Here is a 27537-nt window from a genome sequence, read left to right on the forward strand (position 1 = left end):
CAGCAATCCTAGAGTCATTTGTGATAGAGTTTCAAATGAATGGGTTTCACCAGATCATGACTGTCTCATGGAAGTGGAACACATCATTCTCATTTCCCTCTGGAATGGTGAGTCGGGACAGAGCCCAAAATAATCGCTTAATCCCACTTCCACCACTTGAATTATGATTTGGATAAGCAATCATTGGGAACCACTGACAATCTCATTGCAAGGTCTCTGTCAGTGGTGCTCCACCCACTTGAAGAATAGTATGCATCAGAGTAGATTCCTTCCTAGACATACAGGTAGAATTATAAAACAAAACCAACAAAGAAATACAAGATAATTTGAAGACTAGAGGACTAATCTGATCATACCATGTTAACATTTAATATAACCGCTCTGAATTTTGCTCTCTTGTTCCTTTCAAGCTGCAAGTACATTAATTCTCATGTACATCCTCTCTGTTGTATTTTGGTTGTGTTGAAATAAAAGGCTGGATTTTAGTTCCAGAGTCCCGATCCTGACGCCAAGCTGAATTCTAGGTTGGGAATCAGAAGTGGCTAGAATGGGACCCTACAGGAGATTTGCAGGAGGTGGCCAATTAAGAGGCCGCCTCCGGGAGCTCTGTCCAATTAAGGATGGTGGGAGGGGTCTGCAACCGGGAGGGCCATTGGTAGTGCCCGACATTCTAGTCAGCCGACAGTCACACCAGGAGAGGTGGGCGCTACCGTTGTAGGTGGGAGGTGAAGAGGGCTCCTCAAGATGGAGGCAACATCTCAAGACTTGTAAACGGTACAAAATATATTATGGCCACATCTGCCAGGTCATCATTGCAGAGGGGGATCCCCTCCACAGGACAGCCTGTAGTCGCAGCTGCAGCCCTCGCAGCCCAGTGGATCTCTGCTGGGCTTCTTTGCAGGATGCGCCTGTGGCCCTCCTGGCCTGCTGCCGGGAGTCCGCCAGCATTCCATCTACGGGCTCCAGACACCATCTGGTTAATGGGTTATCGGGTATAAGATAAACCATATCCAGATGGTGTGTGAAGAGTGCCCTCAACTGGCACTTCAATTGGCTACCCGCTGCTGCTGTTACCCGGCCGCCCCCCACTCCCACCCCCTCCGAAGCACACTAGCTGGTAGCAAGAAATTGCTGGCATGCCACCTCCAAACCCACCTCTGCCTCAGGATGAAAATTCAGCCCAAGGACTCACTACATCATCACCACGGTACAGCTGCTTGTCTCCCTCAATCTTCCCTTCCTCTTGCCATATTCTGACTTTTCAAACCCGAGCTTGGCATCTTTTTGTGGCTTATTTCAGCTCCGAGACACTACACGTGTAGTGTCTCCCACCCACCCTCCTCCTCTAACCAAAAAAAAGGACTCTGGTGTGTTGATAAGGTAAGCTTTTTATTTAGGAAGTTCTGTCCGTTGGATTGCTAACCTAACAAGTTTTGACTTTTTGTTTTTGGTTTTTCAGTAGATTTGTTGGGAATTTGGAATAGTGGGAATGGAGGTTAAGGCAGTTGTATGTTCCTCCTGCAGAATGTGGGAGGTAAGGGTCGCCAAGAGTGTCCCTGCTGACTGCATCTGTGGGAAGTGCACCCAACTCCAGCTCCTCGAGAACCGCATTAGGGAACTGGAGCTGGAGCTGGATGAACTTCGGATCATTCGGGAGGCGGAGGAGGTTATTGAGAGGAGTTATGGGGAGGTAGTCACACCTCAGGTAAAAGAAGTAGGTAGATGGGTTACCGTCAGGGGAAGGAGAGGGAACCAGCAGGCAGTGCAGGGATCCCCTGTGGCCGTTTCCCTCAACAACAGGTATACCGTTTTGGATACTGTTGCGGGGGACGACTTACCAGGGGTAAGCAATGGGGTACAGGTATCTGGCACAGAGTCTGTCCCTGTTGCTCAGAAGGGAAGGGGGAAGAGGAGCAGAACATTAGTCATTGGGGACTCCATAGTTAGGGGAACAGATAGGAGGTTCTGTGGGAACGAGAGAGACTCACGGTTGGTATGTTGCCTCCCAGGTGCCAGGGTTCGTGATGTCTCGGATCGTGTTTTTGGGATCCTTAATGGGGAGGGGGAGCAGCCCCAAGTCGTGGTCCACATAGGCACCAACGACATAGGTAGGAAGAGAGATGGGGATTTAAGACAGAAATTCAGGGAGCTAGGGTGGAAGCTTAGAGCGAGAACAAACAGAGTTGTTATCTCTGGGTTGTTGCCCGTGCCGCGTGATAGCGAAGTGAGGAATAGGGAGAGAGAGGAGTTGAACACGTGGCTGCAGGGATGGTGCAGGAGGGAGGGTTTTGGTTTCCTGGATAATTGGGGCTCTTTCTGGGGTAGGTGGGACCTCTACAAACAGGATGGTCTTCACCTGAACCAGAGGGGTACCAATATCCTGGGGGGGAGGTTTGCTAGTGCTCTTCGGGGGGGTTTAAACTAATTCAGCAGGGGAATGGGAACCTAAATTGTAGTGCCAGTGTACAGGATGTTGAGAGTAGTGAGGTCAGGGATATGGTTACAAGGACGCAAGAGGGCACTGGCAAGCAAGAACCTGGTTTAAAGTGTGTCTATTTCAACGCCAGGAGCATCCGGAATAAGGTGGGTGAGCTTGCAGCATGGGTTGGTACCTGGGATCTCGATGTAGTGGCCATTTCGGAGACATGGGTAGAGCAGGGGCAGGAATGGATGTTGCAGATTCCGGGATTTAGATGTTTCAGTAAGAACAGAGAAGATGGTAAAAGAGGGGGGGGTGTGGCATTGTTAATCAAGGAGAGTATTACAGCGACAGAAAGGACGTTTGAGGACTCGTCTACTGAGGTAGTATGGGCCGAGGTTAGAAACAGGAGAGGTGAGGTTACCCTGTTGGGAGTCTTTTATAGACCTCCGAATAGTTCCAGAGATGTAGAGGAAAGGATAGCGAAGATGATTCTCGACAGGGGCGAGAGTAACAGGGTAGTTGTTATGGGGGACTTTAACTTTCCAAATATCGACTGGAAATACTATAGTTCGAGTACTTTAGATGGGTCAGTTTTTGTCCAGTGTGTGCAGGAGGGTTTTCTGACACAGTATGTAGACAGGCCAACCAGGGGTGATGCCACATTGGATTTGGTACTGGGAAATGAACCCGGCCAGGTGTTAGATTTAGATGTAGGTGAGCACTTTGGCGATAGTGATCACAATTCGGTTAGGTTTACCTTAGCGATGGGCAGGGACAGGTATATACCGCAGGGCAAGAATTATAACTGGGGGAAAGGAAATTATGATGCGATTAGGCAAGATTTAGGATGCGTAGGATGGGGAAGGAAACTGCAGGGGATGGGAACAATCGAAATGTGGAGCTTATTCAAGGAGCAGCTACTGCGTGTCCTTGATAAGTATGTACCTGTGAGGCAGGGAGGAAGTTGTCGTGCGAGGGAGCCGTGGTTTACTAAAGAAGTTGAAGCGCTTGTCAAGAGGAAGAAGAAGGCTTATGTTAGGATGAGACGTGAAGGCTCAGTTAGGGCGCTTGAGAGCTACAAGCTAGCCAGGAAGGATCTAAAGGGAGAGCTAAGAAGAGCAAGGAGAGGACACGAGAAGTCATTGGTGGATCGGATCAGGGAAAACCCTAAGGCTTTCTTTTGGTATATCAGGAATAAAAGAATGACTAGAGTTAGATTAGGGCCAATCAAGGATAGTAGTGGGAAGTTGTGTGTGGAATCAGAGGAGATAGGGGAAGTGTTAAATGAATATTTTGCGTCAGTATTTACAGTAGAGAAAGAAAATGTTGTTGAGAATACTGAGATTCAGGCTACGAGGCTAGATGGGATTGAGGTTCACAAGGAGGAGGTGTTAGCAATTTTGGAAAGTGTGAAAATAGATAAGTCCCCTGGGCCAGATGGGATTTACCCTAGGATTCTCTGGGAAGCTAGGGAGGAGATTGCAGAGCCTTTGTCCTTGATCTTTATGTCGTCATTGTCGACAGGAATAGTGCCGGAAGACTGGAGGATAGCAAATGTTGTCCCCTTGTTCAAGAAGGGGAGTAGAGACAGCCCTGGTAATTATAGACCTGTGAGCCTTACTTCGGTTGTGGGTAAAATGTTGGAAAAGGTTATAAGAGACAGGATTTATAATCATCTTGAAAAGAATAAGTTCATTAGAGATAGTCAGCACGGTTTTGTGACGGGTAGGTTGTGCCTCACAAACCTTATTGAGTTTTTCGAGAAGGTGACCAAACAGGTGGATGAGGGTAAAGCAGTGGATGTGGTGTATATGGATTTCAGTAAGGCGTTTGATAAGGTTCCCCACGGTAGGCTATTGCAGAAAATACGGAAGTATGGGGTTGAAGGTGATTTAGAGCTTTGGATCAGAAATTGGCTAGCTGAAAGAAGACAGAGGGTGGTGGTTGATGGCAAATGTTCATCCTGGAGTTTAGTTACTAGTGCTGTACCGCAAGGATCTGTTTTGGGGCCACTGCTGTTTGTCATTTTTATAAATGGCCTGGAAGAGGGTGTAGAAGGGTGGGTTAGTAAATTTGCAGATGACACTAAGGTCGGTGGAGTTGTGGATAGTGCCGAAGGATGTTGTAGGGTACAGAGGGACATAGATAGGCTGCAGAGCTGGGCTGAGAGATGGCAAATGGAGTTTAATGCGGAAAAGTGTGAGGTGATTCACTTTGGAAGGAGTAACAGGAATGCAGAGTACTGGGCTAATGGGAAGATTCTTGGTAGTGTAGATGAACAGAGAGATCTTGGTGTCCAGGTGCATAAATCCCTGAAGGTTGCTAACCAGGTTAATAGGGCTGTTAAGAAGGCATATGGTGTGTTAGCTTTTATTAGTAGGGGGGTCGAGTTTCGGAGCCACGAGGTCATGCTGCAGCTGTACAAAACTCTGGTGAGACCGCACTTGGAGTATTGCGTGCAGTTCTGGTCACCGCATTATAGGAAGGATGTGGAAGCTATGGAAAGGGTGCAGAGGAGATTTACTAGGATGTTGCCTGGTATGGAGGGAAGGTCTTACGAGGAAAGGCTGAGGGACTTGAGGTTGTTTTCGTTGGAGAGAAGGAGGAGGAGAGGTGACTTAATAGAGACATATAAGATAATCAGAGGGTTAGATAGGGTGGATAGTGAGCGTCTTTTTCCTCGGATGGTGATGGCAAACACGAGGGGACATAGCTTCAAGTTGAGGGATGATAGATATAGGACAGATGTGAGAGGTAGTTTCTTTACTCAGAGAGTAGTAAGGGCGTGGAACGCCCTGCCTGCAGCAGTAGTAGATTCGCCAACTTTAAGGGCATTTAAGTGGTCATTGGATAGACATATGGATGAAAATGGAATAGTGTAGGTCAGATGGTTTCACAGGTCGGCGCAACATCGAGGGCCGAAGGGCCTGTACTGCGCTGTAATGTTCTAATTCTAATTCCTTTCCTACTCTTCTCAACCATTATAGGTCTCAGCCCTTGGCTTGATTCTTCAATAGATGGCATTTAGTAGCTCTGGTTTATATTCCATTAGGGCAACAGGATCTCCATTTAGACTAATACCAAGCATAACTGAGGCTTCCCTGCATAGCCTGTAGAGTATTTATGAAAAATAATAAAAAACAATGCTTGTCCTAATCTATGGTAATCTTATTAGATTGATTTTAACACAGAAGTATGGTTTTAAAGAACCAAACTGAAGCATATATCAATCCCAAACACCATGAAATGCAAAGACCCACATGGGAGCTGAAGATTAATAAAATATTACATATTGATTAACTTGTTAATGGGTGTAGTAAGTATTAATAATGCATATCGCTTAAAACAGTCATTCTGAGAGAAAAGGTGAACCAGTCCTCAACTCACAATGCACCAGAAAGGAAATGGGATGCAGGTCCATAAATAGCTTAAGAAACCTGAAGGGGGTCTACTTTTGGTCAGTGTTAATTATAAATGATTTAATTGGTTTGAGTTAAGCATATTTGCCATCTATCGTGTGAAAAGCTTATAGAATGTGGGCAAAATATAAAAACTTAATAAATTATATTGTGGCTTTGATTTAACAGTTGTCTCTCTCGGTAGAAAGGTCACAGGTTGTATGGTGTAGGATACATAACGCCTTGACGAGCATCCCATCACAGTGTGGATTGGGTTAAGGGACATGGAGCAGGGTAGAGGGACCTTTAATCTGCATGAAACCTTCTGTAAATAATTGACATGGAAGTGCTTGTGGACTCCATGGCAGATATGGATGAATTAATGGAGGTATAATTTTCTCCCATTGCTGAGACAGGGAGGTCTCTGTCTCACTATGGCAAGTGCAAGCAATTCGTGAAGTACATTCAGGGTGGTGAAGTGAATGTTGAACTGCGGGAACATGGGGGACTGATTTATTTTTAATAATCACAAGCATGGACTCTTGGAATTGCATTAGTATCTGTTATTAATACAGCGGAGGGATTGGAATGCGGAATGCGCTGCCTGTTAGGAGGGTGCTTACAGATTCAATAATAACCTTCAAAAGGAAATTGGTGAAATACATGAAGGAGAGAAAGATTGCAGGGGTATGGGGAAAGAAGCGGGGAGTGGGACTAACTGGATTGATCTTTGAAACAGCCAGCACAGACTGGATGGGCTGAATAGCCTCCAGCTATGTTGTATTGTTCTATGATATTTTGTTCAACACTGGCGCCAAAACAAAATGGGGGAAATTTCTCTGGCGCATCAGAGAAATTTATCCCATTTTTGTGGGAGAACAAATCAGTCCATAAAAACAAAATGAACAGCCATGAAATATCAACTCCATGAAATTATAGCAAGATTCTGAGTGAAATGTGAACAAGATTCAGTGGCACTCCACTCCTGAAGACTCCTCTGTTGGCTAAAGTTCCACATGATCCACAAAATGCAACCTCCTTCAATTATACATTATACCTGCGTGAAGCTTGTACATTGGGAGGCTATGCAACGGCAGATCATGGGAGCCTAGCCTATACCTACCATCACCCAATGTCAACTCACAAACACCTACAGCCATAGTCAGCTGTGGAATCAACTAGGCTGATCATTTCCCCTTCCTAACCCAGTGACGCTGAGGCCAATTGTAGCAGCCGTGCTGCCACTCTGGCTAAGATCAGCTGGCTCAGCACATACCAGGGCCCTGGTCTGCATGACTCAGTTGGGTATACATTTTTAGTTTCTGGATCTTACTAGGGCACCTTGTGCATCAGGCTATAACACTTACATTCTGGATTCCTGCAGCAGCTCGCTGGCATTCTCTAGCGATAGGTTCTGCTTGGCTTTGTTGATCCAGCCCGTCACGTCGTACCTCACAGGGTCTGTGCCGAGCTGATGGGCAATCTCAAACTGCTGCTCCTGCTCGCATCTCCTCAGTGGCTGTTTCTCTGTGAGCACAAAATCATCAATCAGTCACAGACAGGGAACTTAAGCCTTTGCCAATGAGTTGAACATTCTTCAGTCCCAAGAACTAAAACGGATCTAAATGCATGATTGCACTCCAGAAGATACAGCTGAAAACGCCAGGAGAAAGGAGTGGAGGGGTGGGGCAGTGGGAGGTAAGTATTTCCTGTTCTAAAAGCTCTCCCAATGACTATCTTAAGCGAATACAGTAATATAAATATTTAATGGGCAAAGTCCTGCCATTTTGCATCGCAGTATTAACCAATGGAAATCTGTTCATGGTGGACCATCTCAGAGGATAGTCGAAAGCACTGGCCTTCCATTAAAGTGAATCAGGTATCACCTTCCCATAACTATTAGCATCAGAGTAGCTCTGGAGGGAAGGTGACCCAAAATGACAAGCCTCCACAAATCAGAATATGAGCGCAATTTGACCAATCTTCGCAAACAGGCACAATCAATGGAAACTCACCATCCCGATGTTTGGACCTGGGGGTTTGGCCAATTTTGTGGGTGGGGTTGGTTTCGGGCAAGTTGACTTTTGAAACAGCGTAGAAGATCACGGAAACACGAAAGCAAATGGTTATTGGCGTAGCTCATGTTTTAAGCTCCATGATCTTTTGCATCATTTCAGTCGATTTCACGTGGATTACGCTGATATCTGGGCAGAACCAAATGGAAAGTGCAGGCCATAGTTTCTTCGGACAGATATTGACAGAGCAATATAAACATAAAGTACCACTCCTTTATAAATGTAAGAATCGAAGATCAAAAAGAAGCAGAGTTGTGCAGTGCATTAAAGGAACACTGAAGGATTGTTCCACAGTTCTTTAAGCTGTGACCCCGCCCCCCCACCCCCCCCCCCAGAAAAAGGCAAGGCAACTCATGAGTCAAGTGTCAACTTTGGTTGAGTGGTATCACCCTCGTTATGAGTTAGAAGGTTATGGCTGAAGCACAAATATAATCTCGGCTAACTTTTTGGTGCAGAACTGAATGATGCTGTCCTTCAGATGAGACATCAAACCAAAGCCCTAAATTAAAAGCAAAATACTGCAGATGCTGGAAATCTAAAATAAAAACAAGAAATGTTGGAAACGCTCAGCAGGTCTGGCAGCATCTGTGGAGAGAGAAGCAGAGTTAACGTTTCAGGTCAGTGACCCTTCTTCAGGACTGGCAAATATTAGAAATGTAAAAGGTTATAAGCAAGTGAGGTGGGGGTGGGGCAAGAGATAACAAAGGAGAAGGTGTAGATAGGACAAGGTCACAGAATAGCTGACCAGAAGGCCATGGAGCAAAGATATGTTAATGGTGTGTTGAAAGACAAAGCATGAGTACACAAACGGTGTTAACAGACTGAAAATTGAACAGCCGCAAGTACAAACATGAAAAAAACAGTGGGTAAGCAAACTTAACAAACTAAGATGAAATAAATTAAAATAAACACAAAAAATATATTAAAAAAAGGAAAAAGAAAAATTAACTAAAAATAAAAGTAAAATGGGGGGCCTGTCATGCTCTGAAATTATTGAACTCAATGTTCAGTCTGGCAGGCTGTAGTGTGCCTAATTGGTAAATGAGATGCTGTTCCTCAAGCTTGCGTTGATGTTCACTGGAACACTGCAGCAATCCCAGGACAGAGATGTGAGCATGAGAGCAGGGAGGAGTGTTGCAATGGCAAGCAACCTGAAGCTCGGGGTCCTGCTTGCAGACTGAGTGGAGGTGTTCCGCAAAGCGTTCACCCAGTCTGCGTTTGGTCTCCCCAATGTAGAGTAGACCACATTGTAATCAGCGAAACCACAGCCCTATCTGCCCTCACAGTTGGACATAAAATATCCCATGGCATATTGAAGAATAGCAAGGATGTTCTTCCTGGTGTTTTGGCCAACATTTATCCCTCAACCAACACCACTAAAACGGATTGGCCCGGATTTTATGGTAATAATAATGGCGAGGCCATCAGCCATTATTACAGGTTAAATCTGACAGCAACGTCTCGTATCCACACATGTGCAGTTACCTCACCAATAGACCCGGACTGAAATCACTGTAATGGCGTGAATTTAGGTTACGTACCCACTAGATTTGCACTAAAGATAGCTGGCACAATTAGGGCTGGTGCAATAGGAATAAGTGAGCTTTTAACAGAATATTAAGTAATAATTACAAATGAACAACCTCTCTCACCCTGAAAAATAATTCTACGAGTGCAGAGTCTCATTCCCTAAGAAAATTAATTTTGCAGACTTAAAAAAATATTTTTATGACTTTTTCTGTTTCTTTTATCCCTCTCCCTTAATCCCATCTGTATTTATCAATATTTATTTTGCTTCCTGTACATGATTTAAATGTTATTTATATCCTTGAAACCTACCTCTTTGACCAAGATTTTGGTCATCTGAAACAATATTTCCTTATGTGGCTCTGTATCATATTTTGTTTTATAATGCTCATGTGAAGTGTCTTGGAAAGTTTTATTACACTAAAGGTGTTATCTAAATATAAGTTGTTGTTGTTATATTTCTTATTCTTTATTTCCTGGTTTGCAGCCTGTGTGTCTCAGTGAAGATATTTCAATCTGATTTGTTGAAGAGCCTCACTATTTCTTACGCTGTTTACAGACGCCAGAGATCCCCTGTTGAGGGTGCCATACTGAACTGACAACGCATTAGTGGAAATTGCCGTTTGCAAACCCACAAAAAGTTTCCGGGCAGCTAGTAAACCTCCTCTGTACCCTTTCAAAGGGTTTTACATCTTTCCTGAAGTATGGTGCCCAAAATTGTCCACAATACTCCAGCTTAGGCCTGACCAATGATTTATAAAGTTCTTGCATGATCTCTTTGCTTTATATTCTATTCCTCTATGTATAAACCCAAATAATTCATATTTTCTTTAACCACCTTATCAACTTGCCCTGACACCTTTAAGGATTTGTGACCAAGGTCTCTCTGCTCATCTACACGTTTTATAATGGTACCATTATCCCGTCATTTACCTCATTGCTGTTCAGGGGCCTTGCTGTGTGAAAATTAGCAGCTTTCCTTGTCTGCATTACAACAGTGACAACACTTCAAAAGTACTTTGTTAACTGTGAACCAGTTTGGAACATTGCAAGGATGTGAGAGGTGCTATATAAATGGAAGTTCTTTCTTTCTGGCAGGGAGGATGCAAGAACAAAGAGGGAGACTCCTGAAATATTTCATGCTCCTCCCATCAGACAATCTCAGGGAGATTTGTCAAAGACTTCACGCTTCTGACTTATGCCCCTTTTCTGTCTGTGGTAGTTCTGTGATTGGTAGGAACTTTGGGCAAAGAGCAAAGGTCAAGGATACACCAATAAACGCTTCGAGAACAGGTGAAGCACACAATAAAAAAAACACACATTAACAGTTTCTTCAAATCACTGCATTGTTGGATTATTACAGGAACTTATATGATGAGTTCTCAGAGCAAAGCAGGTGTTCTAAAGATCTAATGGTTTTAGTACTCAACAAGGAATATCTTCATTAGCTGCATGCACTGACATAAACATTAATCTAACATTGAGTTCATAGATATCATTTATAAGAAGCACATTACTGAAGATAGACAATGTTCCTTTCCAGATACTGTGCTCAATAAACCATCACTGATTTGTTGATTATATCTTTGCAACTGATTTCTTGAATATGCCAATTAAAATAACAAATTAGAGCTGCAGTCTTACATACTTATCACAACTCCTTGAGTAGACCTTACAAACACTGGTTGTTTTTTCAATCATTACCTTCTTTTTCCATTCCCTTCTTTTCAAAGTAGGAACACAAGCGATCGAGGATTACGGTATCATTGGAGTTTTGAACTAACACCTCTTCATCCAGAATCCAGAGAAGGCCTTTGGGATCCTCGGCCTGGGCTGATGGCTGAACCTTGAACTGATAGACAAAGTACTAAGCATGAGGGTCAGGCACAAATTAAATACAAATAAATTAACTGTATTTACAATTCTAGCTAATATAGGATATGTTAATGGAGCTACAGACAAAAAGACAACAAAAAGCAGGGGGTAGAGTTCAGACGTAACTGCATTCTCCATTGGATACTCAATATAAGGCTTTAACATCATCTCAGGTAATCTTTGGAAATAATCCTGAATGAGTGGGTTAGCACACTGCTCTTTGACCTCTGGGACTTGGGTTTGAATTCAGCCCATATTGAAGTCCTATCTTTCTGCTAGCTATAAGGAAATGATAAGACCACCTAACCCTATTCCGAATGGGCAACAGTGCAAAACCTCCAATATCTAGACAGTGCCAGCTTGGAAATGGATAGTTCATATGGTGCGCTCTTCAGAAGGTGAGATTAAAGGACAACGTAGAGGGAGTTTCACTCAGGGACAATACTGACTTTTATCTAACCTGGGAATGCTTTATGCTGACACAGATACTGAAAGGGGACAAATGTTCCATTGTTCAACACAGCCATTCCATACCTTGATGGTCAAAAATGTTCCCTCCCTCTGCCTACCCTACAAAATAAACATATGAAGCCAACCAGCAGGTGTGAAGTAAGAATGTGCACATTACGTAAATATCCTTTCCCATATATATCTATCAGTACCTATTCTGAATACTGGAATGTCATTGACTAAATGTTAACTTCAGCTGTCAACAATTAAGTTCAACAATTTGTATGCAGTTTGCTTTGGGCTTAACGATGGATATTACTGTCCGTCTGCTCTTGAAAACATTTGACTACAGCATGGTTTATCAGCAGCAGAAGGGAACGGTGTTACATCTTCCATATATCCAAATACATCTTCATCCTCCTTGCATATTCAATTTAATATCAAGAGGATGGTGATAAAATATAGGAAGATGTTAATAAACTTGCAGTATGGCCATGTAATTGGCAAATGAACTTCAATATAGATAAATGTGAGGTGGTACATTTGGTAGGAAGAATAAGGAGGCCACATACTCCTTGGAAAATAAGTAAGGGATGTGGGTGTATAAAAACATAATTCACTAAAAATAGCAACACAGATTTATAAGGCCATTTAAAAAAAGCAAAGAAAGCATTTGCGTTGATTTCTAGAGGGTTAGTATTGAAAAGAAGAGAAGTCATGATTAACTTGTATAGAACCGTAGGTTGGATCACACTAGGAGTACTGAGCAGTTCTCATCTCCATATTATGTAACATATATACAGGCACTGGAGAATGTGCAAAAAGAGATTTTCTGGAGTAATACCGGAATTGAGAAGACCAAGGGGTGACCTGATAGAAATCTTTAAGATTATGAAAAAATCTGATAGCGTAGGCATAGAGAAGATGTTTCCACTTACAGGTGAAACCAGAACTAGGGGCCGGGAATATAAGACAGCCACTAAGAAATCCAATAAGTAATTCAGGAGAAATATCACTACCATAAGTAGTTGAGGCGAATAGCATAGATGCATTTAAGGAGAAGCTAGATAAACACACGTGGGAGAAAGGAATAGAAGGATATGTTAATGGAATTAGATGAAGAAGGGTGGGAGAAGGGTGGAGCATAAATACCAGCATGGACCTGTTGGGCTAAATGGCCAGTTTTTGTGCTGTAAATACTATGTAATACATTTCTTAGCACCTCCTTCTCTAGGTTATTCTTTCCCTCGACCTCAAAAACTCTTCTTCTTCTTTGGCCTCCTTGTCTCAAGACACAATGGGTAAGCGCCTAGAGGTGGTCAGTGGTTTGTGAAGCAGTGCCTGGAGTGGCTATAAATGCCAATTCTAGAGTGACAGACTCTTCCACAGGTGCTGCAGATAAAATTGGTTGTCGGTGCTGTTACACAGTTGGCTCTCTCCTTGCGCTTCTGTCTTTTTTCCTGCCAACTGCTAAGTCTCTTCGACTCGCCACTCTTTAGCCCCGCCTTTATGGCTGTCCGCCAGCTCTGGCGATCACTGGCAACTGACTCCCACGACTTGTGGTCAATGTCACAGGACTTCATGTTGCATTTGCAGACGTCTTTAAAGCGGAAACATGGACGGCTGGTGGGTCTGATACCAGTGACGAGCTCGCTGTACAATGTGTCCTTGGGGATCCTGCCATCTTCCATGCGGCTCACATGGCCAAGCCATCTCAAGCGCCGCTGGCTCAGTAGGGTGTATATGCTGGGGATGTTGACCGCCTCGAGGACTTCTGTGTTGGAGATACGGTCCTGCCACCTGATGCCAAGGATTCTCCGGAGGCAGCAAAGATGGAATGAGTTGAGACGTCGCTCTTGGCTGACATACATTGTCCAGGCCTCGCTGCCGTAGAGCAAGGTACTGAGGACACAGGTTTGAAACACTCAGACTTTTGTGTTCTGTGTCAGTGTGCCATTTTCCCACACCCTCTTGGCCAGTCTGGACATAGCAGCGGACGCCTTTCCCATGCGCTTGTTGATTTCTGCATCGAGGGACAGGTTATTGGTGATAGTTGAGCCTAGGTAGGTGAACTCTTGAACCACTTCCAGAGCGTGGTTGCCACTATTGATGGATGGAGCATTTCTGATGTCCTGTCCCATGATGTTTGTTTTCTTGAGGCTGATGGTTAGGCCAAATTCATTGCAGGCAGCCACAATCCTGTCGATGAGTCTCTGCAGACGCTCTTCAGATTGAGATGTTAATGCAGCATTGTCAGCAAAGAGGAGTTCCCTGATGAGGACTTTCTGTACTTTGGTCTTCGCTCTTAAATGGGCAAGATTGAACAACCTGCCACCTGATCTTGTGTGGAGGAAAATTCCTTCTTCTGAAGACTTGAACGCATGTGAGAGCAGCAATGAGAAGATGATCCCAAACAGTGTAGGTGCGAGAACACAGTCTCTTTATTTAGACCTCAAAAACTATGCACTCCTTATCACACCAGTCTGCTCATCCTCCCATATTTTCCAAACCCAACCTTAGTCAGACTAAGCTAGCTACTACCTTTTGATTGCCTTGTCTTCTCTCCACTCTTTATAACCTTGCTGATGTCCTACATTATAGGCCTTTACCCTTAATGTAGATTCCTCAACAATGGAAAGGAGGCTAACCATTAAAGGTAAATATCAGTGTATTATTGATATTTTACCATGAGGTGTAACTTCAGTAAAATTTTTCAAGAAGATAGTTATGATCCCCGTGGAGAGCAGCAAACCAAAAGATATGAATTTACCAAACGATCCCAATAAAAACCAAATGGACAAGATTTCACTTTTATAACTTTAACTCTAACAATCAAATCAAAATCAACATAAATTGAACAGGAATTAACAGACAAATCATGGTCAATATATATATTACAAATCACCCATTAACTATCAGATACAACAAAGATAGATGCGGCCATAAAGTTCTTCAAAGCTCTGAACGTCCTCAGGTATATCTCTAGCTCTTTTCTTCCAAGATACCGCCACTAATTCTCAACCGACAGCAGTTCCGCTTCAACCCAAACTCCTCAGGTACGATCTTCACCAAGAAGACACACTACTCCAGAACCTCCTCAGCACTGCTCACAAGAGTCTTGATGTTGTGGAACCACCAGTATTGCCTTAATCTGAGCCCTTCAATGACAACCCTGTGTATTGTATGGCCAGGCTGGTTAATCAGTTATCTTAAGTAACAGAAACAGCTCCTGAATCCAACCTTCACTTTCTTCAGCCCGCCTGCAACTCCATTCCTGCGTGCTTTAATCTCAGATAACTCTGAGTCCCTTTATCTGGTTTCAACCAGTTTCAGTTTCTCCAGAAACGAAGTTTCAGTATCAGTCTCTGTTTCCCCAGAATCCTGAAGTTTTAGTTTCAGTTTCTGTTTCAGTTTTAGTTTCCCTTTCAATTAGGGTCTATCTAAAAAAAAACAGCTTTGAAACCAGGGTCAGTACACCTAACAGAACATTTGACAAGTCATCTGTTCAGATGACAGCTCACACACATTCCCAACTGGCCCCACAAATCACGGATTACATCACCAGATGCATGAAAATATGATAGCAAAAAGGGACTTCAGGTTCTTTATAAATGGGTAAATTTAGATGGATTGAATGGCCTTTTAAAACTTTAATTAGCTTCTAATTACTACATTAAAGGTAATGCCTGCATCCAAAATGTTAGAGTAAAGAGTTTGAGTCGAATCTTTAGGATGCAATTCTGTTCTGCTATTATATGTGATTCATTGTGAAAAGGTTTGGGTTAAATTCTTTCTTATCTTAGTGAAGCCATTTGCTTGTTTATTTTAAGTGGGTCAATGACATTGGTAAGGTAGTGCAGAGTGGAATTTCACCCCAACACTTTAAATCAATTCGGTAAAATTATTCACACCACACAATTTCATTCAAAAATTAGGTTCCAAATCTTGGCTTTTATGGAGAAGCTGAGCAGACAAGAAATGTAATGCCTGTCAGAAATAATGTAAATAATGAGCAGCTTTCTCCACTGTAAAGTTCCGAGCTTGATCGAGCATCGTTATTTACAGCCTTCACCACCACAGGTTTGAATAATTCCCTCTGCATTGTTGCATTATTCGAGCAATTTATACTAAACTTGTGAAAAATGCAATGTCACAAGATTAGATTGTGCTCCCTGCTGTACTAATTGTCAATGATATTTCCAAAATAGCCCAGCAATTAAAAAGGAACCAGGCATTCAGAGGATCTGGTGCTGATTTCTTCATTAGCTACATGCACTTAACATTGTTGTGTCACTGGCTCACATTTCCAAAAAAACACATTACTGAAGACAAACAATGTTTGTTCCCAGATACTGTGCCAAATATACCAGCACTGATCTGTTGGTTATATTTTTGTAACTAATATCTTGAGTGTGCCAAATTAAAATAACTAATTAAAGTCACAGTCTCCCATATTTCATACAACGAGCTGTCAACTTGTTTTCAATAAGCACCCCAATGGTTTGATGGCTAAATGTAGTGCCCAGCATGGCAATGAGCTATCCAGCCCAAGAATGTCCCATATTAATTCTTCAGTCTGCGGCGAGTTAGCTGATTTGAGCCATGGCATTACAGCTGGCTGCAGCAGCCTGGCCAAGATAGAGGAAAAATATCAGAGAGGATTCATGCTTTTGACTTCTTTTTTGATTGTTTTCAAATCCCTCCATGGCCTTGCCCCTCCCTATCTCTAATCTCCCCCAGCCCTACAACACTTCATGATTTCTGTGCTCATCTAATTCTGTCCTCTTGAGAATTCCCAATTTTAATCACTCACTGGGGAGGTCGTGGCATAGTGGTAATGTCACTAGACTAGTAACCCACAGCCCCGGGCTTATGCTCTGGGGACATGAGTTTGAATCCCACCACAGCAGATGGTGGAATTTGAATTCAATTAATAAATCTAGTGGTGACCATACAACCATTGTCAATTGTTGTTAAAAACCCATCTGGTTCACTAATGCCCTTTAGGGAAGGAAATGTGCTGTCCTTACCTGGTCTGGCCTACATGTGACTCCAGACCCACAGCAATGTGGTTGACTCTGAAATGGCCTAGCAAGCTACTCAGTTCAAGGGCAATTAGGGATGGGCAATAAATGCTGACCTAGCCAGTGATGCTCACATCCCAGGATTGAATAAAAAAGAACATTGGTAGCCATGCCCTAAGCTCTGGAATTCTCTCCCTAAATCTCTCTACCTCATTTTCCTCCAGTAAGACACTTCTTAAAACCTAACTCTTTGACCAAGCTTTCTGTCATCTACCCTAAAATCTCTTTTTGTGACTTGGTATCAAACTTCCCTTTATAAGGCATCTTGAGATGTTTTATTACATTAAAGGAGCTATATAAATATAAGTTGTTATTGTTGTATCCTTGCTGGAAAGTGTGTGAGAGCATTGACGTTGGATGGAGACAAGGTAGGACTTGGCTGTAACAAAAACAGAAAATGCTGAAATACTCAGCAGATCAGGCAGCATATATGGAGAGAAAAACAGAGTTAATATTTCAGGTCCATGTGACCTTTCATTAGGATTTGACTGTAATGCCATTCACAGTCAAAGAGCTTGCTAGCATTCTCCTTTCCCTTCTTGAAATTGCTGATTCCCGGAGAGAGAAGATTCCATTGGCATCACCAATTCCTCCCCCAAGTGGCTATTCCCCGTACATGTGTTTAGACAGTCAGCGTCTACAGGTCTTTTGGCCATCAAACCCATCACAGCTAAGCCCAATATCCTCGCACATGTACAGTATTTCTTAGCAGGTTTCAATGGGTAACAATCAGGCATGGGAATCCTGGCTAATTCCCCACTTCTATAGCATGGGAACAATGGTACATCCCTTCAAAACACAACAGGGATTGAACAGAGAGCCTTCCTATTGGTATGACTCAGTAACTGGGCATGAGTCAGCACATTCACAAACGGATGAGGGAAGGAAAAGAAGGAGGTAGCAAATGTAGAATGAGAAAAACATAGTTCAAAAAAAGGAAAAAGACTTGCATTTATATAGCGCGTTTCACAACCACCAGATGACTCAAAAAGCCTTTACACCCAATGAAGTACTTTCGAAGTGTAGTCACTGTTGTAATGTAGGAAATGTGACAGCCAATTTGTACACAGCAAGCTCCCACAAACAGCAATGTGATAATGGCCAGATAATTTGTTTATGTGATGTTTATTGAGGGATAGATATCAGCCAGATCACTAGGGATAACTCCCTTGCTCTTCTTCAAGATAATGTCGTGGGATCTTTCACATCACCTGAGAGGGCAGACAGGGTCTGAGTTTAACATCTCACCTGAAAGATCACACCTCTGACAGTGCAGTGCTTCCTCAGTACTGCACTGGAGTGTCAGGCTTGATTTTTGTGCTCAAGTCCTGGAGTGGCACTTGAACTCTCAACCTCCTGACTCAGAGGAGAGAGTGCTACCAACTAAGCCATGGCTGATACCAAAGATAAATAATTTGCTGAAATCTAAATTAAGTTCTGGCTGTTTTTGTCCGGGCACATTATTGAGTTCATTTATAATTTTTCACCCGAGTTGATGGAATTGTAGCTATTTGATTTACAAAATAATTATGTTAGTAATCAATTATTCTCTCTTCCAACAGTTCTCCCTCACTGGTGTTCTTCCCTCTTCCACTGAAGACAATGATCGATGCCACGGGATGAGAGTTACAACTTGAGAGTACCAGTCACTCTCCAAAAACTTAACTAAATGGCTTATCTTCCTGTGTGGGCCTGATGACCATTAGCAAGTCATTCAACAGGCATCATGACAGCCACCCCCAATCCTTCTGGATTATATTATTCAACCACACATCTCTATTACCAAAGGGACAGCGTGATGAAGGGGTAACACTCAAACAGTTAATTTTCAGTTGACCAAGATTGATTAATTCTTTGGCCCCATCTGCCCTCTTAGGTAAACGTAAAAGATCCTACAGGACTATTCCAAGAACAGAAGAGTTCAACATGATGTTCTGGCCGATCTTTGTCAACACTTCCAAAATGGATTATGTGGCCATTTATCTCATTGCTGTCTGTGAGACCTTGCTGTGTGCAGACAGCTGCCACATGTGCCTACATTCTGAGAGTCATTATACTATACATCAAAAGTACATCATTGGCTGTGAAATACTTCAGGATGTTCTGAGAACGTGAAAGGGGCTACATAAAAGTAAGTTCCTTCTTTAGGTTGCTGTGTGCTATGGACATTTTGCAAGTTTTTATCTCATGCACTGTGACATGGTAAAATAGGCAAACATTTCATTAAGTTAGTCAAATATCAGAAATTGCTATTAGCTGTAATATTGAACCTAATAATAATGGATTCATGGGGTGGGATAAAACATTTAAGCTGAAGTTGATTGAATAATTCGTTAGTGAGAAGGTGACAAGGGGTTATGAATTAGCTTCTGTTTTTTTAGAATATGTTGACGTTTAGGTGACAGATGTTCCTGTTGAGATATAAAGTGCTGTACGGTTTGGGAACCCATCAATCACTCCCAGGACAGATAAAGTACAAGTCAGATGCTGCCTTAATGCCCCCAAGCAATGCACACTAACTTTTACCTTAGTACAACAGCTCCAAATGCTACAATGTGGGAATTTTCACCCAACTCTTTGCCTGTCTGAGTGCCAATGGCAATTTGTGGCAAATGGAGAGTAGTATTGTGCCATGAACCCGAGGAACTGCACTGAGACTACCCAGACTAATTTCACACAGAACTAAAGCCAACAGACAATGGCAATCCCCTTAATCATCTTAAATACCTCAATTAGATCTCCTCTCATTCTTCTAAACTCTTGAGAGTAAAGGCCTAAACTGCTCAATCTCTCTTCATAAGACAAACCCCTCATCCCTGGAATCAATCTAGTGAACCTCCTCTGAACTGCCTCCAATGCAATCCCTCCTCAAATAAGGGGACCAAAACTGTACGCAATACTCCAGGTGCGGTCTCACTTTTGCCTTGTACACTTGCAGCAACACTTCCCTACTGTAGGCTTGAGCGGGGGACAGCCAAGCCGGTTCCCAATCTGCCCCAGGAAAGTCCCCCACAGGTGGGAATGTGCCGGGAGCCGTCTCGACCCGGCTCCCCCCTATCTTCTGGGACCCCCCCCCACCCCCCCCCCCCCCACCCCCCCACCTCCAATCCTGTCTCCAGGGGGCCAGGAAAACCCAGCCCTCTGTCTCTGTGAAGGTCCTAACTGTAAGAAATCTGGGCACCCTCAATCTCGTTCCCAATCGCCACAAGTCCACAGAACAAAACTGCCCATAATCTTGCACTAAGGCAGCCATTTTACTCAGGGCAAAAACAAAAAAATAGCCTTCTGTGAAATTTAAAAACACCATGCTGCAGGTGAGATATTCCCATCTTTACTGGGATTGAGACAAGGAATGGTGAGCTAGCTGTACCTAAATTGGAAGTGGAGTTGCCAACGCTCCAGGTTATCCAGCAGCCTTCTGGAATTGAGGATTGATCTCTCGGGCACTGCTGCAAGCAGCCCAGGAAAAAGGAAATTCAGCGAAGTCAGCACAGCTCGGAAACACACACCACTGCTGCAACTGGTAAATCCAGGGATTCTGCTCTGTTACTATCTACAGACTAGTGGGATGGTTCAGCTTCACTCTGTGACTAAATGAGGAGGGGATGGAGCGTGCGGAAGAGAAGAGAGTAGGTCTCAGAAACAAGCAGCAAGAGGAGAGGTATGCAGCCTTGGGTAGAAGCATCAAGTCAAGAAGCCAGAGGCTTGGAAATGATTCCGGAAGCAGTGTTGCTTTTACAAATATGTCCAAGCGAACAGTGGAATTCAGTCCTGACGTGGGAGAGAGAATGATGGAAAACGCAACCTTAAAAGGATCATGACCCCAAATCATATCTGGCTTGGGGGCTCAAAATTAATCAAACAAAACCTTCTGTTTCAATTTCTTACCTGAGGTAACCAGAAAGTTGTTATTACTGTAAGCAGCAGATATAAGCAAGGAAGCCTTCCATTTTTAAAATTCTTTTGTGGGATGTGGGTGTCGCTGGCATTTGTTGCCCATCCCTAATTTCCCTTGAAAACTGAGTTGCTTGCTAGGCCATTTCAGAGGGCAGTGAAGAGTCAACCACATTGCTGTGGGTCTGGAGTCATATATAGGCCAGACCAGGTAAGGACAGCAGATTTCCTTCCCTACAAGGGATGGGTTTTTACAACAATTGATGAAATTTAGTTTCATGCACCATTACTGAGAATAGCTTTCAATTCCAGATTTTTAGTAATTAATTGAATGTGCTAATTAATTGAATTTAAATTCCACAAGCTGCCGTGTTGGGATTTGAACCCATTTCCCCAGGGCAGTAGCCTGAGCCTTTGGCTTACTAGTCCACCATCTTCCCCTAAAATAATTTATGTAACATCATTTATTAGCTCAGGATGACCCAAAGTGTTTACAGCCAACGAAGTACCTTTGAAGTGTAGTCACTGTTGTAATGCAGGAAACACAGCAGCCAATGCAAGCTCAGCAAGTTCCCAGATAATGACCAGATAATTTTTGTTTAAATGATGTTGGTTGAGGGATAAATATTGGCTAGGACACCAGGGAGAACTCCCCTGCTCTTCTTCAAAACTTGAGAGGGCGGGAAAGACTTTGGTTTAATGTCTCACCTGAAACTGGGAGATGGGGGTCACAAACCAGGGTTTTATCATTAAGTAAGGCATTAGTGAGGGACTTGAACCCACCACCTAGCTGAGAGTGCTACCACTGAGCCTCGGCTGGCAAGTAGCATTGAACTACTCCGTTGGAAATCAGATAGCTTTGCAAATGGAATACTCTTGGAGCATGCATAGGCAGGATGGGCTGAAGGGCAGCCACCTGTACTCCAGATGCTGAGGTTCTTGGGGAACCACTTTTAACTTGCAATGTTCTGTACATCTTCCAAGAAATGCATAATGGAGAGGAAGAAAGAAAAGAGATACAGTTCCAGTGGACCTCCTTAGTGGAGATGATATCCTGACATGATTAAATTTGATATGGGGTTTGAGAGGGAGATTGGAGAGACACAAACCAGGGTATTATCTTTAAGTCAGGCAAGGTTTAAAGAGCGGATTCCCAGTTCTCAGAACTTCATGTTCGACAACTATTGGCACAAAAATGACTAAGCAGAGAGACTCAATAACAGGAGACCCAGCCTTTATCAGCTAAATGCAATAGCATTTGAAAATTGGGTCCAAAGATCATGTGACTGGACATCACATGACCAAGCGTCACATGAGCGAACAACAGCAGATGTCACACAGCTTGAAATCATGTAATCAAACCTCTAGGAATACGTCCAATGAGAGTTGGCAACTCTAACATGGAGTGCTCAGTGCTGATATTGGGGCCAGAGAATAGAATGGTGTTTCCAACCAGTGACCCCCTCACCTTGAGGAGCAGAGAAAGCATGCAATCCCTGAATTTCCAACTGTCTCACAGATTATATTTTCCAATTTATCCAGCCAATTACAACCTCAAACAGGACTGTAAAGTGCAGATTTGTTACAGATTAATATTCATTGATTCAAAGCCAGGCCCTGACGCAGGAGCATGCTGCAGGGAACATGAACCAGGGTAGACTGTCTATCAGGCGAGAAAGGGTTAAGCCATGTATCGTAAAATGTCACACTCCTATCATGTGAAGTGCAGTGATATCAAGAAAACATAGATGTTGCCTGCAACCAGGACTCAGCATGAGATAGAACCACAGAACCGTAGAAAAATTACAGCACAGAAGGAGGCCATTCAGCCCATCATGTCCATGCCGGCTGAGAAGAAAAAAAATACTAGCTGCCCAATCTAATCCCACCTGCCAGCACTTGGTCCATAGCCTTGCAGCTTGCAGCACTTCAGATGCATGTCCAAATACCTTTTAAATGAATTGAGAGTTTCTGCCTCCACCACCATTCCTGGCAGTGAATTCCAGACACCCACCACCCTCTGGGTGAAAAAGTTTTTCCTCACGACCCCTCGAATCCTTCTACCAATCACCTTAAATCTGTGCCCCCTGGTAATTGATCTCTCCACTAGGGGAAATAGGTCCTTCCTGTCTACTTTATCTAGGTCCCTCATATATGCAGAGGAGAGATTAAAGAAGCTTAGAATTACTCAGCTGTGTTCAAATAGATCCACCAGAGATCAATCTCTACCTTGTTTAGACTGCACGGTTATTCTGGAAGGTAAACACACAGAGCTGGTGATCCATATTCAGTGTATTGTCCAACACTGTACCATCACCTCACGCAAAACAATAATTGCAGAATATAACCTCAGACTCTATTTTTACGAGCTAAAATTCCTTGCAAAGCTTAAAAGGTTTATTGTGATGCTAGAAAGTATGCATTTACTTTCAGGATATATTTTTAACTTTGCTCTGTGCAGACTGATATTTTTGGCTTCACACAACAGATGTAGAACTTGGTGAGCTACAGTCTAGTCAGCAGTTTAAGCCTGTGCAAGGAATGCTGACAAATATTGGGGTTCCAGCTCATCATTCTCTCATCGTCTCGGCGAAAGACGTTGACTCTTGCCTGGCTGCAAAACATTGGCCATCCTCCCAGCCCAAATAGTCATGATTGATGTTTGAGGCTGGACAGTGAGTGGCTATACAAAATATTACAGCCGAACCCAATCTTTTTTGCACTTGGCAGTCACGCGCACACACATTCCTAAAGGAGTCTGGGCACAGTCTCAGGATTAGGGGCAGACCATTCAGGACGGAGATGAGGAGAAATGACTACACTCAAATGTCTTTCCAATGTCAGTTGATTAGAATCCAGGACCAGCATGTTCCTGTGAGGAAGAAGGATAAATTTGGCAAGTTTCGGGAACCTTGGATAACGCGGGATATTGTGAGCCGAGTCAAAAAGAAAAAGGAAGCATTCGTAATGGCTGGAAGGCTGGGAACAGATGAAGCACTTGAGGAATATAAAGACAGTGGGAAGGAACTTAAGCAAGGAGTCAGGAGGGCTAAAAGGGGTCATGAAAAGTCATTGGCAAACAGGATTAAGGATAATCCCAAGGCTTTTTATACGTATATAAAGAGCAAGAGGGTAACTAGGGAAAGGGTTGGCCCACTCAAGGACAGAGAAGGGAATCTATGTGTGGATCCAGAGGAAATGGGCGAGGTACTAAATGAGTACTTTGCATCAGTATTCACCAAGGAGAAGGACTTGGTGGATGATGAGCCTAGGGAAGGGAATGTAGATAGTCTCAGTCATCTCATTATCAATAAGGAGGAGGTGTTGGGTGTCTTGCAAAAAATTAAGTTAGATATGTCCCCAGGGCCTGATGGGATCCACCCCAGAATACTGAGGGAGGCAAGGGAAGAAATTGCTGGGGCCTTGACAGAAATCTTTGCCTCCTCATTGGCTACAGATGAGGTCCCAGAGGACTGGAGAATAGCCAATGTCGTTCCTTTGTTTAAGAAGGGTAGCAAGGATAATCCAGGAAATTATAGGCCGTTGAGCCTTACATCAGTGATAGGGAAATTATTAGAGAGGATTCTTCGGGACAGGATTTACTCCCATTTGGAAACAAATGAACTTATTAGCGAGAGACAGCATGGTTTTGTGAAAGGGAGGTCGTGTCTCACTAATTTGATTGAGTTTTTGAGGAAGTGACAAAGATGATTGATGAAGGAAGGGCAGTGGATGTTATCTCTATGGACTTCAGTAAAGCCTTTGACAAGGTCCCTCATGGCAGACTGGTACAAGAGGTGAAGTCACACGGGATCAGAGGTTAGCTGGCAAGATGGATACAGAACTGGCTCAGTCATAGAAGACAGAGGGTAGCGGTGGAAGGGTGCTTTTCTGAATGGAGAGATGTGACTAGTGGTGTTCCACAGGGATCAGTGCTGGGACCTTTGCTCTTTGTAGTATATATAAATGATTTGGAAGAAAATGTAGCTGGTCTGATTAGTAAGTTTGCAGACAACACAAAGGTTGGTGGAGTTGCGGATAGTGATGAGGATTGTCAGAGGATACAACAGGATATAGATCGGTTGGAGACTTGGGGGGAGAAATGACAGATGGAGTTTAATCCGGACATATGTGAGGTAATGCATTTTGGAAGGTCTAATGCAGGTGGGAAGTATACAGTAAATGGCAGAACCCTTAGGAGTATTGACAGGCAGAGAGATCTGGGCGTACAGGTCCACAGGTCACTGAAAGTGGCAAAGCAGGTGGATAAAGTAGTCAAGAAGGCATATGGCATGCTTGCCATCATCGGTTGGGGCATAGAGTATAAAAATTGGCAAGTCATGCTGCAGCTGTACAGAACTTTAGTTAGGTCACACTTAGAATATTGTGTGCAATTCTGGTCGCCACACTACCAGAAGGACGTGAAGGCTTTGGAGAGGGTACAGAAGAGGTTTACCAGGATGTTGCCTGGTCTGGAGGGCATTAGCTATGAGGAGAGGTTGGATAAACTCGGATTGTTTTCACTGGAACGACGGAGGTGGAGGGGCGACATGATAGAGGTTTACAAAGTTATGAGCGGCATGGACAGAGTGGATGGTCAGAAGCTTTTTCCCAGGGTGGAAAAGTCAGTTACTAGGGGACATAGGTTTAAGGTGAGAGGGGCAAAGTTTAGAGGGGATGTGCGAGGCAAGTTCTTTACACAGAGGGTGGTGAGTGCCTGGAACTTGCTGCCGGGAGGTGGTGGAAGCAGATACGATAGCGACGTTTAAGAGGCATCTTGACAAATACATGAATAGGATGCGAATAGAGGGATACGGTCCCCGGAAGTGCAGAAGGTTTTAATTTAGGCAGGCATCAAGATCGGCGCAGGCTTGAAGGGCCGAATGGCCTGTTCCTGTGCTGTACTGTTCTTTGTTCTTTGTTCAAATGGTTGTGAATCTTTAGAATTCTCTACCCTAGAGGGCCATGAATGCTCCATCATTGAATGCATTTAAGGCTGGGATAGATGGATTTTTGGTCTCGCAGGGAATGAAGGGATATGGGGAACAGGCAGGAAAGTGAAATTGAAGCCCAAGATCAGCCATGATGAAATTGAATGGCGGAGCAGGCTTGATGGGTCTTGTGGTCTACTTCAGCACCTATTTTCTGTGTTCTAGAGTTACTGCAATCAGAAGCATGAACTCTAGCTGGTTTATTCTGCCTCCTCACCAGCAGCCCTCACCTTCTCGTCACTGCCCCAAAGGTCATGGTGCCCTCATCCCCATGCCAACCCTCCACCACTGCCCTGACTAAGATTCATTAACTCAGTGTGGATAAGGGATTGAAGCAGGTCCCTTACATCTCTGATTAGCTCAGTACCATACTGGGTGATGCATTTGCCCATTAAGTCATCAGGGAAACTGCCTGTCACATCATTAATCATGGTACTCAGTGCTTCGTACACTGTCCTTTCACCTCTGGGACTTGTGTGTGAATCAGACAGATGAATTCTCTTCCTTTGGTCGCCTGCTGTGAAACCTCATCCTCAGCTCGTGTCTGTATAATCTGAAAGGGAAGGTGCTCCATCGCCAACACATTCTCTAATACTTCACCTATTCAGTTGGCAGCCTTGTTAATCAAATAAGTAAAGCAAAAAAAATCTTTAATTTATTCATTTCGAGTAAATACTCTGCATTTTAAATTAGCCGAGTTGTCTCCCATTTTGCTGTGGCTGAATATTCCTGGAACCGATTGGTGTTGTATTGTTTTCATATTTCTTTTAGCAGATCTTATAAAATAACACAATTATTCAGTTTTTTTCTCTATCACAACAATGAATAAACCTTTAAAAATACAAAAATGCACAGTGTGGGTGATCTAGAAGCATTGTACCAGACTGCATTGGCCCCTCAAGCATTCTGCATTTGTGAATAATAAATATCTTGTTAAATTTTAGATTACATCTCAGTTTGTACGTGCAATTCCTTGCATGGAACTGATCCATTGCCTAACCCAAGGTTGATCCATGACCTATCCAATCCCAACTGAGCCCCGCATCATGACTTGACTAAACTAGCACTTCAGTGCAAGAAAGCAAGAACTTGCATTTGAAAAGCATCTTTCATTGGTCTGATTCCTGGAACAGATGGGTTGTCTAACGAGGAAAGGTTGAGCAGGTTGGGCCTATACTCAACATAGAAACATAGAAAACAGGAGCAGGAGTAGGCCATTCGTCCCTTCGGGCCTGTTCCGCCATTCAAAAAAGATCATGGCTGATCGTCTAATTCAGTACCCTGTTCCTGTTTTCTCCCCATATCCCTTGATCCCTTTGGCATTAAGAAATACTCATTGGAGTTTAGAAGAATGAGAGGTGATCTTATTGAAACATATAAGATTCTGAGGGGGCTTGACAGGATAGATGCTGAGAGGATGTTTCCCCTTGTGAGGGAATCTACAACTGGGGGACACAGTTTCAAAATAAGGGGTCTCCAATTTAAGATGGAGATGAGGAGGAATTTCTTCTCTCAGAGGGTTGGAATTCTTTTCCCCAGAGAGCAGTGGAGGCTGGGTCATTGAGTATATTCAAGTCTGGGTTAGACAGATTTTTGATCTCCAAAGGTCTCAAGGGTTATAGGGGGCTGGCAGGAAAATGCAATTAAGGCCACAATCAGATCAGCATGATCTTATTGAATGGCGGAGCAGGCTCGAGGGGACAAATGGCCTACTCCTGCTCCTATTTCTTATGATCTTAAGATCTTACGATTCATGACCTTAGGGTGGTGCATTGGTTAGCACCGCAGCCTCACAGCTCTAGCAACCCGGGTTCAATTCTG

The 27537-nt window shown here is 43.5% G+C and overlaps 1 protein-coding gene across 1 annotated transcript in view; it reads right to left on the reverse strand.

Moving 5' to 3' along the window:
* Window positions 1–27537, reverse strand: part of LOC137382964 (unconventional myosin-XVIIIb-like) — a 265768-nt gene that overhangs the window by 165350 nt on the left and 72881 nt on the right. Inside the window, exons 14-15 of the mRNA XM_068055546.1 lie at window positions 11127–11274; window positions 7188–7347 (exon numbers count right to left, since the gene is read on the reverse strand). Coding sequence (XP_067911647.1) covers window positions 7188–7347; window positions 11127–11274 — 308 coding nt within the window. The remainder of the gene's footprint in view (window positions 1–7187; window positions 7348–11126; window positions 11275–27537) is intronic.

The sequence above is a fragment of the Heterodontus francisci genome, chromosome 23, assembly GCF_036365525.1.
Source record: "Heterodontus francisci isolate sHetFra1 chromosome 23, sHetFra1.hap1, whole genome shotgun sequence".
Classification (NCBI taxonomy): Eukaryota; Metazoa; Chordata; class Chondrichthyes; order Heterodontiformes; family Heterodontidae; genus Heterodontus; species Heterodontus francisci.